Below are 14,319 nucleotides of genomic sequence, written 5' to 3'. Positions count from 1 at the left end.
GAGTGAGATTTTTTCTCTATCTGGGATACGCATCACTTTGGAACCGAGTATCCGAAATTGGTTCAAAGTGCAAAGTCAAGGGCCGCCTTAATATATGTATATTGTTTTAATTTGGAGCTATATTTAATTAGAAAAAATTATTTACCTGATCTGGTAACCCAAGCTATACATGAAAAAAGCAAGAGAATCAAATATTTATGTACACATTTCCAGGAGAGAACATTCAACATAAAAACAAATCGCATATTTATAATACGAAGAGACAGATAGGAGAAAGAGATCAAAAACAGAGATTAGTGGAGATTACTTCAATATTCCCAGCGAAAATAATTAAAACAGAAAGTAGAAAAATTCCCGGTTTAAATAGAGCCTTTGATTTCAGTTGTTGGTTAATTGTACTGCCGGACAGTTAGAAGATTTGAAAAAAGGTGTGCTTTTAATATTTTTTTTAAATTAATTAATAATATTTTAATTAATAGTGTCATAAAAAATTAATTAGTGTAAAATAAAATTTTAAATACTTAAAAAAGTGAATTTTCTATTTCAGTGAAATTTTCTAAATATTTTTTCAATAAAAGCCGGTAAGTTAAGATTTTGTACTAAAATTGTTTGTATATATTTTTCTCTTTATACGAATTAATGTATTTATTTATTTCGAATTGAATTAATACCGTTATCACTTGTTGATTTGTGTCTGCTTTTATTTACATGGGCTGGCTTGGCTCTGGTAGTCGGCGCACTTAATTTACTTACAGTCCATGTTTGGGTTTATAATTAATGTGTTTTTCTTGTTGTAGTTGCTTTTAATTAAATAAATTTAAACTCATATAGATTTCTATTTATTTCTACTTAATTGCTTTAAAGTTCAATGCCAAACAGATTTCTCGTCATCACTTAAATTATAAAACAATCTTTCAATTGAAAATATGTGCATATCAAATTTGTTTCTCGCTTTTATTTGTATAAAATAATACTAGTAGTTTATTTTGTGTTAATTTTTAAATAAAATTGATTGTTGCCATTGTTGTCCAGTCCGCTTTAGTGTTGCTCTCTTATTTTTCTCTTCGATTTTTGTTATATTGCACTTTTCTGTTTTATATGTATTTTGCTTTGGATTTTGTTTTTACTTTCGATACACTTTGATCTCATTTGTGTCAATTGATAATTTTATTATTTATTTCATTTCATTTCTTTTGGGGCAATGAAATAATTGACTAAAAATACTTTATTCAATTTTCAACTGTTGTTTTGTGTGAAATGTATACGTGCCTTATTATGTTGTGATGAACGATAGGTAGAATGAAATAGGGAGCAGAGTTAGGTCGACCCTGAAATGCCCTAAACATGGTTGACAATACAATGGAAACTTTTCCAAATATTCAAATTATAGGTCAAAATCCAAAAATAATTCTTAAGAAGCGTTTTGCTTGTCTGCAGAAACACCCAGAGTCTCTGGCAGGAATCAAACCCGCAACCCCTGGATTGATAGTCCAGCACACTATCGTCTAGTCTATCGGGGCACCCAATATGTACATATGCTGAGGAAAATATGTTCCTTATACAACTTAAGGATTATAACTGAGTGTTTACAATCCAGTGAGTTACGTGTTTTAATGAGGCCTGAACAATCACCAGATCTCAATCCAAGAAAAAACCTATTGAAAATTCTAGACCTCAAAATACGGACTCAAAATTATACCCCGATCAAAGCTTTATCAGATACGCTTATGAGAGAATGGCAACATGTTTCAGAGGTTTGGACTTGACTGGATGATATAGAATTGTTTGTTTCACAGCGACGATGTATTGAAATCACAACAAGTGATTTCCAATAAAATACAAATAAATGTCAAAAAATTAGTCTACCGCCCTCTTACCTTAATATATTGAAATCTGCAACTTCTAAACGAATAGCCCGATTTTAATACAATTTTCCATGGATATAGAGAAGATGTTGATAAAATTAAGTTTTGAATTTTGGCTTATAACACCAAGGGGCCGAGCCGCAATGCCGCAAAGTAGGGCAACTCGGGAATATCAAAAAATAAAAATAATGCAAAATTTTTTTTGCGATCCGATTTGAAAGATTTTTATATTTATGGATATTTTATATATATGGAATTCAATAGACGAGATCTACCAAAAACATTGCCTTAGACATATACAGTTTACGAGTTATTCGCATTTGAAAAGTCAAATTTGATTATTTTTTACCTACCTTGGTCAGAGTTTTTGCTAATAACGAATCCAATTCAATCGCAATTTTCTTTAAATATATTTTTTTGAATTAATAATAAATTTATTTATAATCGTAAGAGAGAATAGTTTAAGAAACTTTAATGAGTCAAAAATTATGTGCTTTCAAACTTAAAAGAAAAAAAGTTTTTTCGACATTTTTTTATTCGAAAAAAGTACTTACATTAATTATAAATTGTACAGAAATTTAGATAAAGATAAATAATGTATTTATATTTATCTGAAAGATAATATTTCGAGAAATATTATAAAAGCAAAATAATATCAAAATTCGTATAGCAGTATGGTCCAGAGCCTTCCGAAGTAGACCTATTGTTTATGTAAACATTTCACAAATATCTTTTTCGCTTTTGGATTTGGATCGAAAGTCTCCATATAACTGTGAAGTTTTACTAAAACGATTTATAAATAAAACTTTTATTGCATTTTAAAAAATTAACATTTTCCAAAAAAATAAGCAACCATTTTTTATTCTCATATTTTTGAAAAAAAATCTTCTATAATTTTTTGAATTCTAAAAATTTTTTTACATTTTTGAACAGAGGACATAATTTCCCACATGTTGATATATAATATGTATATCTTTTCCTTACCGAAATTTTTTTAAAATCGGGCTATTCGTTCAGAAGTTACAGTCCAATTGCTAGATGGCTGTCCAATTGGATATACGCTCAGAAACAACCCGATTCCCAATCGGTAAAAGATTGTCAACTCAGCAATAGCTGTATCAACCAGATACAGCTATTCCCCATGGAAGAATTTCCAACAACAGCGGAACTGTTACAACAACAAGTTTAATACAGAAATATTCCCATGTAAGGGCCACCCCCGAAACTCAATTACTAATTTTTTGAAATTTTAAAAGAAAAATAATTCTTTAATTAGTGTAGAATACTACAGAAAGATATTAACGTCTACTATTTAAATCAGGTTTTATTTCTAAAATCGATTTATGACGTTGTTGCAGCAAATGAGCGATATGTTCTTAAAAAAAGTTTTTTTTAATAAAAAAAAGGTTAATGCACCTTTACGCCCAAAAAACAGCAAAAATCTACTATTTTTTTAATTGAAAATAGTTTAGTTTTGGATCCGTAATCGATATTGCTCAGAAATCTTTTGTAAGTATATTATTACTTAGTAATTTAGTTGTCTAACTAACAAAAGAAATTCTAGTCCATTTGGTCCAAAAGTACGCCCAATATTTTTAAAAAAGTGGACCAAGGAATGACCATATTTTAAAATTTCAATATTGAAATACCTATAACTCGGAAATTATAAGAGATAAATAGCATACGCAAGCATGTTTTTCAAGATCTAGCCAAACAATAAAATAACACGTGTTTAAAAATTTTACATGTCGAAGGTACCCTACCTTGAGAACTTATAGGGCCTCCCCTGGAGAATTTGTAGAGCTCATTTTAATAACTCCTTGGCTACGTTCGCGTCAAATTTTATCCCGATCGGACAATCCGATTATAAATGCCAGATTTATTTCCAAGAATAAATCAACCCAATTTCGGATACTCTCTTCCAAAGTGAAGCGTATCCGAGACACAGCGTACTGCATCGATCGATGAACTGATCCTATTATTGTATATACATATAACATTTGTTGGGTTTAATTTGAATTGGATACAAAAATTGTTAAGATATTTACGATCGTTAAAATAATTTTCGGAAGTTGATCTTATATGGGAGCTATAATTAATTATGAACTGATCGTCATCTAATTTGGTGACATAACTTTTGTATATATGAAAACTATTTGCGTTGAATTTTATTTGGATATCAAAATTTGTGTGACATTTGGACTTATATTTGGGAGATACGAGTAATTATGAACCGATCGTCGTAAAATTAGGTGGCTGATTTATGTACATATATGGGGGATTTCATATCAAGTGAACCAACGTTTAAAATCGATGTCTTCCGACACCAAGGTTAGCCCTTGAATGCATATTGTTGTCAATTGTCTACATTCCCGGTTCACTTAATTTTAGATGAACATAAGCTTGATACTAATTCAGATTCTCCTTCAGCAAAATCAAATGGATTACGAAAAGTTTCAGCTAAAGAAATTCTTAATCAAACTAAAGCTAAAGGAAATATAATAAATAAAAATCAACTAAATATTTGATACTTTATAGAAAAATAAAAGTAAAAATCATGCATTTAAAGGTTAGACCTATTGGATAGTAATTAAGACACAATTTTTCAACAATATCGGTCAAGAACTCTCTGTAACTTATTACCTATTGTTCTCAGCAAAATGTGTCCCAAATAGTTTAGATCTTCAATCTTTAGAAAAAAAATATTAAAATAAAAAAATTTTAATATTTTTTTTCCGAAATCAAAATTTTGTTTGACTTTTTTTTCAAAATGGGTTTTTTTTAAATAAAGCTTAGTTAGATATTTTCATTGAAGACCTATTTGGTCTTTTAGGGGTTGCGAGTTCAATATCTATCAAAATAAATGTTTTGTAACTTAAAATATACAATTTTTGAATTTTTTTTTGAAAAAATCAGTCTTCCTGATCGGATTTAACGGACATCGATTTTAAAAGTTGGTTCACTTGACATGAAATTCCCCATATATGAAACTTATTTGTGTTAAATTTGATTTTCGGAAGTGGACCTAATTGGGGAGGTATGAATACTAATGGACCGACCAATCGTCAAAACATGTCATAATTTCTGTATATATGATTTTTGTTTATTTTGATTTTTACTTGGATACCTTGGAGGTAGGCCTTATATGGGAGCTACGACTAATAATTGACCGATCCATACAAAAATTTTAAATGTGATTTTTTTTATACATAAAAAAAGGAATTTGTGCCGAAACTTTTGTGGATATATAAAGCCTTATGTCGGGAGAAAATTTTTATGGGGACTAGGAGAAATAATGAAACGATTCTACAAAGAAAAAACTATTTCTTAAACCGTTTCAATTCAAATATATGTATATCACATATTGAACTGGTTTCAATTATTTTATAATTGAATCAAGTATTCATGTGCTCAAAAACAAAATTTTCTGATATTTTCTATTGAATTTTGAGTTTCGAATTTGATAATTTTGACAATTGAATATAAAATTTTCGTTATTGGTTGAATTTCGTAATTGAAAACACATTTTTGTTATTTTTTGTGTTTTCAATTACGGAAATTATCTATTCAATAATTTTTGTATTTAAATTTCAACCAGTAACGAAAATTTTATATTCAATTGTCAAAATTATCAAATTCAAAACTCAAAATTCAACAGAAATTATCAGAAAATTTCAAAATTTTCAATTATGAAATAATTGAAACCAGTTCAATATGTGATAAATGTTTGAATTGTAATATAATTTTTTCTGTGTATCTTAATTCAATAAGCTTAGGCCTTGGGTCTATAAAGCAGTATGTGATAAATTTCATCCAATTGTCTTCTAAGTTGTGATCTGCAGCTTGATTACAAGCTTTACATGGACGGACGGACATCACTCAATCTACTCAGAAAATGATCCTGAGCAAATTCTACACAAAGCCAATATATATTCGCCACTATGGTAGGCAATAATATTTTAATTTTATTTTAATGTATTTTTGTTAGCCTTTTTATTGGAATAATAAAACCGAATGAAGAATTATTTTATAGATCACTGTCTCAGAATTCCGCTTTATCTATACATTCCGCTTTATTATATACAAACACCTACACCATTTAAAAATAATCTTTAAACTAATACTAAGTGGGCAAAGTACATTTAATATGTTTTTCAAAATTAAATTAGTCATTATAACTATAACAACTATTTTCATTAAAATTGATAATTAAAATAAAAACTAATATACAAATTAGAGAGACAATATTTTCTATATAAAATAAGTACAAAAAAAAAACACTGATAAGAATATTCAAAACAACATTAACAAATTATACACATTTTAGTTTCAGATTGAAAATCGAAGAAGCTCGAAGAACAACAAGAATTATGGCTCATGAAACAAAACAGGCGTCTGGCAAAGAAAAACATCATGGTCATGGCGAAGATGAGATTGCGGTGGCCGATGATGATGAAATCGAAGAAATTGATATAGCACAACAGAAAACATTCAGCGATCGTATTACACAAGCAATGGAAAAGTTTGCAAGCAATCGTATGGGTCAATGGATGATTGAGAGAACTGATCGTGTGCTGAAAGTGTTGGAGGATACGGCAAAATGGAGTTTGCCACAAGGTGATATTTTTTTTAATAAAATCTTGTGCAATTACATACTAATTATTCTCTATGGGATGTTGTTCCTTAATTATAGATGACACTGAATTACAACTCGAACGTCCATTGCCATGGATTTTCTTTCTAACCCTGATTGTTTGGTTGCGTGTCTTTCGTATTTGGCTGTCCGTAGGATCTTATATTGTGGGATCACAGCCGGTAACACCGCACACCATGGTCTACTACATGCAGACCAAACGTCGCCGTTTAAGAGCCATACGCGTTCAAGGCCTTAAATCGATAAGATATCGTGAGATAGAAACCACAGTCATGCATAGTTCGAGCAATAATGTAACGTTCATGGGAAAATTGCGTAAACTTTTCAGCAGTGCCATTTGTAAACCGGGTCAACATCGTGAAGTACCAGCTCGTCGTGTATTTGTTCAGGATGGCAAGGGAGCAAAGGATTCGGTAGATCCATAATAATTTTCTGTTTAATAAAAACATTTTCCAATTACTTTGTAATTTCTAGTCTGAACGCTCTACTAAGAGACCAAGGGATGATGATGCTGCCGACCTAAATCTGACTGTCGATGAAATGTTGGAAAAGTATGCTAATGAAGATTCGGATAATGATTCCGACTATGTACCCAAAGAAGATGAGGATGACGACGATAGTAGTACCACTTCTATTAGTTCCTGTACGAGTGATGAAGAGACTGAAAGGAAAAATCAAGAGGTCAGTATAAAGAGAAATAAAAAAACTTTGTTTATACATATCTCGGTAATTTGAAGCAAGACTGTCAGAAGTTAACGTTGTTGAATTATGTATTATTCAACACTTCACATTGACACCGAGATGTTTTTGAGTTGATTTATGTTTACATGGGTTCGTAGTTGAAATGGGGCTGCCCCAAGTTGAAAACATCAAGAGAATTCTAGGCTTTGAGTCTCCTGAAATGTACAAGTACTTGGTAACATTGAAAACCCTGGGACTAAATGATTAACATCTTAAAGAAAACAAGTTAGAGTGTCAAAGTATATGGGAAAGAAATGTAAAACAAAAAACTTTTTATTGAAAAAATGTGGGTGAAAAAGTCAAGGTAATCTAATTTTTTTGCTTATATCTCAGCCATTTTTGGTCAGATTTGCAGGATTTTAAATAGCAATATAAGTTGGGCTCTAGCAGATATATTGATGTATTAATCATGTATGTAAGTTATTTGCTGGATTCTTTAAGTTGATTTCAACATACAAACGGAAAGACGGATATGGTGGCTTTGGAATATTGATTTCAACATACAGACGGAAAGATGGACATGGCTATATCGACTTCGCTATCTATAGCGATCCAGATTGGGTGTGTGACTTGAAAATGGGTGAATATATGGCTTATCTTTTGAACGCGGTTTTATTTTTAATAACTTGTATGTAATTTTGAATACCTTTCATTTATTCTCACTTAGTTATTGAAAATTGTAGTGTAAATAACAAATTTTTTTTACTTCGAAAATATCGAATTTTTTACCAACAAATAGTCATATGCGGGAAGTTTTGCTTTACTTCTTTAACACCGACACACACTGACATACAAAATTATGTATTTAGAAAGTTCCTTTTCAAAAGTTTACCTTAAAGGGGTTAAAAACGGTTAAAATTAGGAATTTTATGTTTAACCATATTTATGACTGTTTATTTGTTTGTTTGTACCTTATAGGATGATAAAACACTGGACAGATTCTCTTGGAATTTTTAACGTTTATAATTGGCAGGACCATTAGGTTACTTTTTATTTTGAAATTTTAAGTGACCATAGCACCTCCCATACAAAGTAAATAGATATTATGGAATATCTAGTTAGTTATCATTGTGAAAGCCGCAAAACTTTACGGAATTTACTCCGGTACCATTATGTGCTGATTCCTTCAAAATGGTCGGGGTTGTATAAATGGTGTAATAGTGTAGCCCCAAATAACTTACATACATGATTCATACATCAATATAACGGGAATTCTTCCGGATGAGAAAATTTTAGGAAAACTCAAAGAACTAACTGTTACTGCCTCCTTTTCACTTCTCTTAATAAGACAAATTATTATATATAAAAAAATATATATAGTAGATGAAATACAAATCATAAATAAATAGCTACCGAGCGAAGGTGGGCGGTCAGCTAGTATCATATAAAGTAAATAGTTATTTTCGAATATCTAATGAACTGTTATATCTAGAATCTTTTAACATTTTATGAATTACTTTCCTAAACTGCACGCAGAGAAAAAATTTAATTGGGCATGGTTACTGTAACCATTTATATAGTGTTACAAGATTTTTAACAATATTATAGTCACAGTAACCATCTACATGATTATGGTAACAATAATATGGTTAATTTACGATTCACATGATTGTATCAACCATATATATGGTTACAGTAAACAAATATATGTTTGTGACAACCATTCATATGATGAAGGACTTATCATATTATGTTGCTCTCGGCTTAAGGCCATGATTTTAAAATATATATACATATGTATATAAGTGATGTTATTAACCGCGTATGTAGGTGTTGCAAAATATTTAATAAATCGAATGATAAACACAAATATTGCAAACTAATGTTTTTTTGAAAGAAAAGCATGGAATTCGCCTTATATGTACATGATTTTGAACATCGTTGAACATCTTTGTCTAACATGGTAATAAACTTTTTGAGTATTTGTAAATGCGTCAATCATGCACTGCCTGACTTCAAATTAGCAACGTTCACTGACAATGATATCAAACTTTGGACATATTCCCTTTATTGTGTAATTCCCCAAGACCACTTCAAAATGGTAACTAAAGTATTTGGTAATCAATTGTTTTGTTGATTGTTCGGGAGTTAATCTGATCAGAATATTTCTGATGAAAATTTAATGAGGGACTTCGTTTTCGAATTTTTTTTAATGTTATCAACACTTAAAAAACCGACATCAAAACTTCAGTCTCTACTTTTAAAAAAAAAATCAAATTATTCGAATAATTCGATTAATTTTAAATTCGAATTATTCGAACAAGTTAAAATCTCTTATTCGAATTATTCGTTTTATTCGAACAAGAGAAAAATCGAATAATTCGAATACCCTAGTATACACACAAAATTCAACATAGTTAACTTTAATATGCACATAAATTACACGACCTAATTTCATGGTGATCGGTCCATAATTGGTCATAGTTCCCATATAAGACCCACTTCCGAAAATCACTCAAAAATATAAATTATTGAAATTTTAAAAGAAAAATGTTTTCGCTCTTTTACTTAGTGTAGGGTGTAGGTCGGTCAAGCCCGACCATACTTTCTTACTTGTTTTTATATAATTTTTCCATTTTGCTTCAAAATTGGCCAATTTTTGAAGAGGGTGATGGCCTAATTTTTTTTACATTAATTTCTGTTAAGATTTCTTTCAGAATCAGATAGAAAATATATACGAGCCCTAACAATTTTTTTCTATATAAAGACCCTATTTTAGATGTTCCGAACTTAGATGACTGTAGATATTTTGGATCGTTATAGATAGCGGATTCGATGTAGCCATGTCCGTATATTGAAATCAGCTTTCCGTAGCCCCAAATAACTTACTACATGATTCATATATCTATATATTGATTACAGAACCAGTTCGGATGTTATTTAAAAATAATGAAAAAACAATATCGATTTTTGACCTATTTTTTTATCCATATCTAGATTACTATGTCATTAATATAAACAATAAGAATATCTAATGATGGATATTTCAAAGACCTTTGCAACGACGTATATAACGCCTTAGTAAGTCGGACGTACAACAAAATATTTTTTTTCTACAAAAATTTTGTTCACTAATAAATTAAAAAAAATTTTAACAAAATTGGAAAAAAAAAAAAATAAAAAATTTATTTTGAAAAAAATTGTTTGCCATAAAATTTCTTTTCACTAATTAATTAAAAAAAAATTGAAATGGAAATTTAAAAAAAAAAAAATTGGTGAAGGTTCGGCACAGCTCAATATAGCTCTCTTACTTGTTTTTATTTTCTTTGAAATATTATCCGAAAAATTTCTCGACCATATCTTGAATCGTTCACGAGCTACCAAATTATTTCTAAAATAAAAAGTTTCTGGACCACTGTGCATTTGAGAATAGAAAACTCTTTTTTAGGCAAGATGATAAACTGAAAACTTTAAAAACATTTTCAGCAAAATCAACATTTTACCATGTTTACAACCATCTAAAAATGTTTACAAGTTTTTTTTTAACAATATTATAATCACAGTAATTAATATAAGGTTGTGGTACTCATTATATGTTTACGTTACCATTCACATGATTGTAGCTATCATTTATATGATTGCAGTAATTAAATATATTTTTGTGGCAATCATGTTTATTGATGAATCATTACATTGTATTATAATATGGCTTTCTCTGAGTATGATAACCATTATCCTAGAACAACACAATACGGTGAAGTATAACATCATGAATATGGTTGCCTCAAACATATACTTAATTACTACAATCAAAACGTGATTGCTGCAATCATGTGATTATTAACATAAACATATTATAGTTACCGCAAATATAAAAATAATTTCAGAGACCATAATATTGTTAAAAGAACTTGTTTAAATGTTGAAATGGTTATGGTAAATATGTACAACTATATTTTTTTCCTTTTCGTGCAAAACCATAGAAATTTCCTTTCAACAAATATCTATTACAGAAATCCTCAGAAACTCAAAAGGACTCCACTACATCTCAAAACGATGAAAAACCAATGGCACCAAAAAAAGATGAAACCAAAGAAAATGGTGGGGTAAAAAATCGTCAAAACCCTAAAGACCTGGACGACAACAAAACTGAGTCTCACTCGCCGGCAGATAGTGATGACGAAGAAATGCACACGCCCAAAGAAACCGCCAACACAAATGGATCATCCGAGGAGAGAGACACCACAGAAACATCAGCAGCGACAACAGAAGTCGGTAATGGTTTTTAGTATTTACATTATAACTGGTTTTCCTATACATCTATCTTCTTTATTTTCATTTTAATATATATTTTTTTAATACATTTAAGCCCTTAAACTTACACAATAATTGGAAGTTTAATCTATAACATTCAACTACTTATAATAAAAAAAAGAGTGAATTTACAGAATTTATTTATTTTAATCATTTTTATTTGCTAATATTTTCTTAAGAAAAAAACTGAAACAAAATTCAAAATTTTCGAACAATATTTGGCTTTTGGTTTTCTATATAAACATTTTCCACCTATCCCCAACTTCTTTTGACAGCACCAACACAAACCTCACTGAATACTCCAAAAACTACACAGACTCATTTGACGGCACCACAAATGCAGGAGAACAAACAAAAGTCCACACCAGGCCATGAATCGGCGGCATCTTTAAAGCCTTCTCTACCCATTGCATCTAAAGCAGGTATGTTAGATTTATGATTGTACTTAATTAGTAAATAGTAGTTAATTAAAAACTTCCATCTCTGTCACCAGTACCTTTTAATCCACCTCGAGTAAGAGTCGAGGATAAATCTTATAGAACCATAACCACACAAACTGCCATAGAATTAGATTGGACTATAACAATTAAAACCGAAATTACCCATACGAAACACTATCCGAAATTGGAAAAATTGGATTGTTCGGTGACTTTGACACCGGCCTCATCTACGGAAGATATCTTCTATAGTCCCATTGGTTTGTTAGAATTCTGATATTATTGGGGGCTTGATTAATTTGGCTTACTTTCACTGTCATTTATCGTGTCTCTGCCTATAGAAATTTGATTTATTCATCATATACTCTCATCCATTCGCTTTATTATACCCCACCTTCACCCAAAGTCGTGTCATTCCATTTGTAACATTATGAAATATTCACCTATGGCCAATTAAAGTATAAACAGTGAGTTGTTACATTATAATGGAAACCCCCATATTCTGGAATTTCAGTTGTTAAAAAGAAATATTTGTATATTTCTAGGTTACATTCAAATTTTATAAAGTTTCTATTAAAATATAGTAAATATTAGCATTAAAGTTTCACGCAAATATATTTATAGAACGTGATTATACTTCCTACCATTGCCAAAACAATGGAAACTTTTAAACTTCTGCAAGAACTCAGCATATAAAAGAATTTCCTTTAAAATTGAGTAATTAAAAATGCTGAAATTGATTATATTTTAATAGAAAACCTATTTAATTAAATAAATTTGAATTTATCTTAAAAATATACTGTTACGTTTTAACCTTTTCAAAACGTTGGTTTATTTCCTATAAATAAACCGGATACTTTTGATTGCAAATAAAAGCAGTTTAGTAGTTTTAAAATTGTAAAAACTCTTTATTTATTTAAAATGTACAACAACAGAATTAAATAGTCACTCAATGTTTTATAAATTCATAGAAATACAGACACACTTTATAATGTACACGAATTCACTTGAAAAACATGGCACTCAGTTGATGTTTATTCGAAAAGCGTCTCTGATAAACTCATTCACGACTGCAACCTCTGCCAATAATTATAACACTGCCATCTGCATTCTAGATTGCTCTTTAACTGTCTAGAGCTTTCTAGTACATACGCCATCTGTGGTGTACTTTCTACAATGTTCTTTAACTGAATATTCGAATTCGAATATACGGTCGCAGCAAACAGCGTTGCCAACATACGATCAATGGTCAACTGAAAGCTTTTATTTAATGTTAATAATGCCCACATATATTTTACAGTTTGCTATTACAGCACTGCTATTTGAAAGCATTCTGCTACTTTTAAATCAGCCGTTAAAATCGTTACATTTGAATTCAAGTACAATTTCGTAACAATACATTCATATTTCTTAAAATATTATAATTTTGAAAACCAATTACGGAATATAGGTTTCAAAAAAGTTTCCATTGTATTGTCACTCACTGTATATACTTAATAGTCCTCATCTAGTTGCTTTCTTTAATACTTGCATGTGCATTTAAAATTCTCTGAGAACCTTCTGTTTTCATTTCCTATTTCTTCCTTATCCTCTACTAGGCTCCCCCCAAGATTTCCATTCCATATTCCATCCCGCTCCCATTGTAAAAGATGCCAATCATGCAGGTAATTCTTTTTTTTCAAAAATCTTGTTTTATGTTGTTGCATTTTTTTTACATCTAATAGATTTTTATTTCAGCCCAAACTTCCACGCCCAAAGAAGCTGATCAACACGTAAGCCCTAGCAGTGAGACTCATGACACCTTGGGCGCAGGCAATCAGAAGAAACAATTAAATCATACAGCTCAAAATAAACAGAATAATCATCATAATCATGCTAAGAATCGTAATAAAAATCGTCGTTGATATTTATAATTTTTTAAGAGAATTTATTTATTCTTTTCTCTTAATTATTAATTTTTTTAATACTATTTTTTTTATTATTTAGTTTTAGAATAAAATCGAGATATTTTTGAATTGTGAATTTTTTTTAAAGAAAAGTAAATACAAATAATAATAAAATGAATAAAAGTTATGTAAGTAATTGGATTTTAATTATTTTGTGTTTGCTGTTTTTATACCCTTCACCTTCGTGAGAAGGGTATATATAAGTTTGTCATTCCGTTTGTAATTTCTACATTTTTCATTTCCCACCCTATAAAGTATATATATTCTGGATCCTTATAGACAGCGGAGTTGATTAAGCCATGTCCGTCTGTCTGTCTGTTGAAATCAATTTTCTGAAGACCCCAGATCCAAATCTTCAATAATTCTATCAGACATGCTTCAGAGAAGTTTCCTATTCAAAATCGGCCAACAAATGGCTGAGA

The 14,319-nt window shown here is 30.0% G+C and overlaps 1 protein-coding gene across 6 annotated transcripts; it reads left to right on the top strand.

The window, feature by feature from the left end:
• The first annotated feature begins 379 nt into the window (after positions 1-379).
• Positions 380-14,044, top strand: Jabba (jabba). 6 transcript variants are annotated; one of them, XM_065511248.1, is made up of 10 exons: positions 380-428; positions 548-581; positions 6,193-6,482; positions 6,559-6,932; positions 6,994-7,200; positions 11,214-11,475; positions 11,790-11,936; positions 12,008-12,211; positions 13,550-13,615; positions 13,689-14,044. In XM_065511248.1, the coding sequence occupies exons 3-10, from the start codon at positions 6,236-6,238 to the stop codon at positions 13,853-13,855; spliced, it is 1,674 nt and encodes a 557-aa protein (XP_065367320.1). In that variant the 5' UTR covers positions 380-428; positions 548-581; positions 6,193-6,235; the 3' UTR covers positions 13,856-14,044. The 6 variants fall into 6 exon arrangements, with proteins under 6 accessions (XP_065367320.1, XP_065367322.1, XP_065367323.1 ...); XM_065511250.1 differs by having other exon boundaries at positions 13,676-13,826; XM_065511251.1 differs by lacking the exon at positions 12,008-12,211.
• The last annotated feature ends 275 nt before the right edge of the window (positions 14,045-14,319 follow it).

This window comes from Calliphora vicina, chromosome 5, assembly GCF_958450345.1.
Source record: "Calliphora vicina chromosome 5, idCalVici1.1, whole genome shotgun sequence".
Classification (NCBI taxonomy): Eukaryota; Metazoa; Arthropoda; class Insecta; order Diptera; family Calliphoridae; genus Calliphora; species Calliphora vicina.
This window is presented reverse-complemented; position numbering and strand designations above follow the sequence as displayed.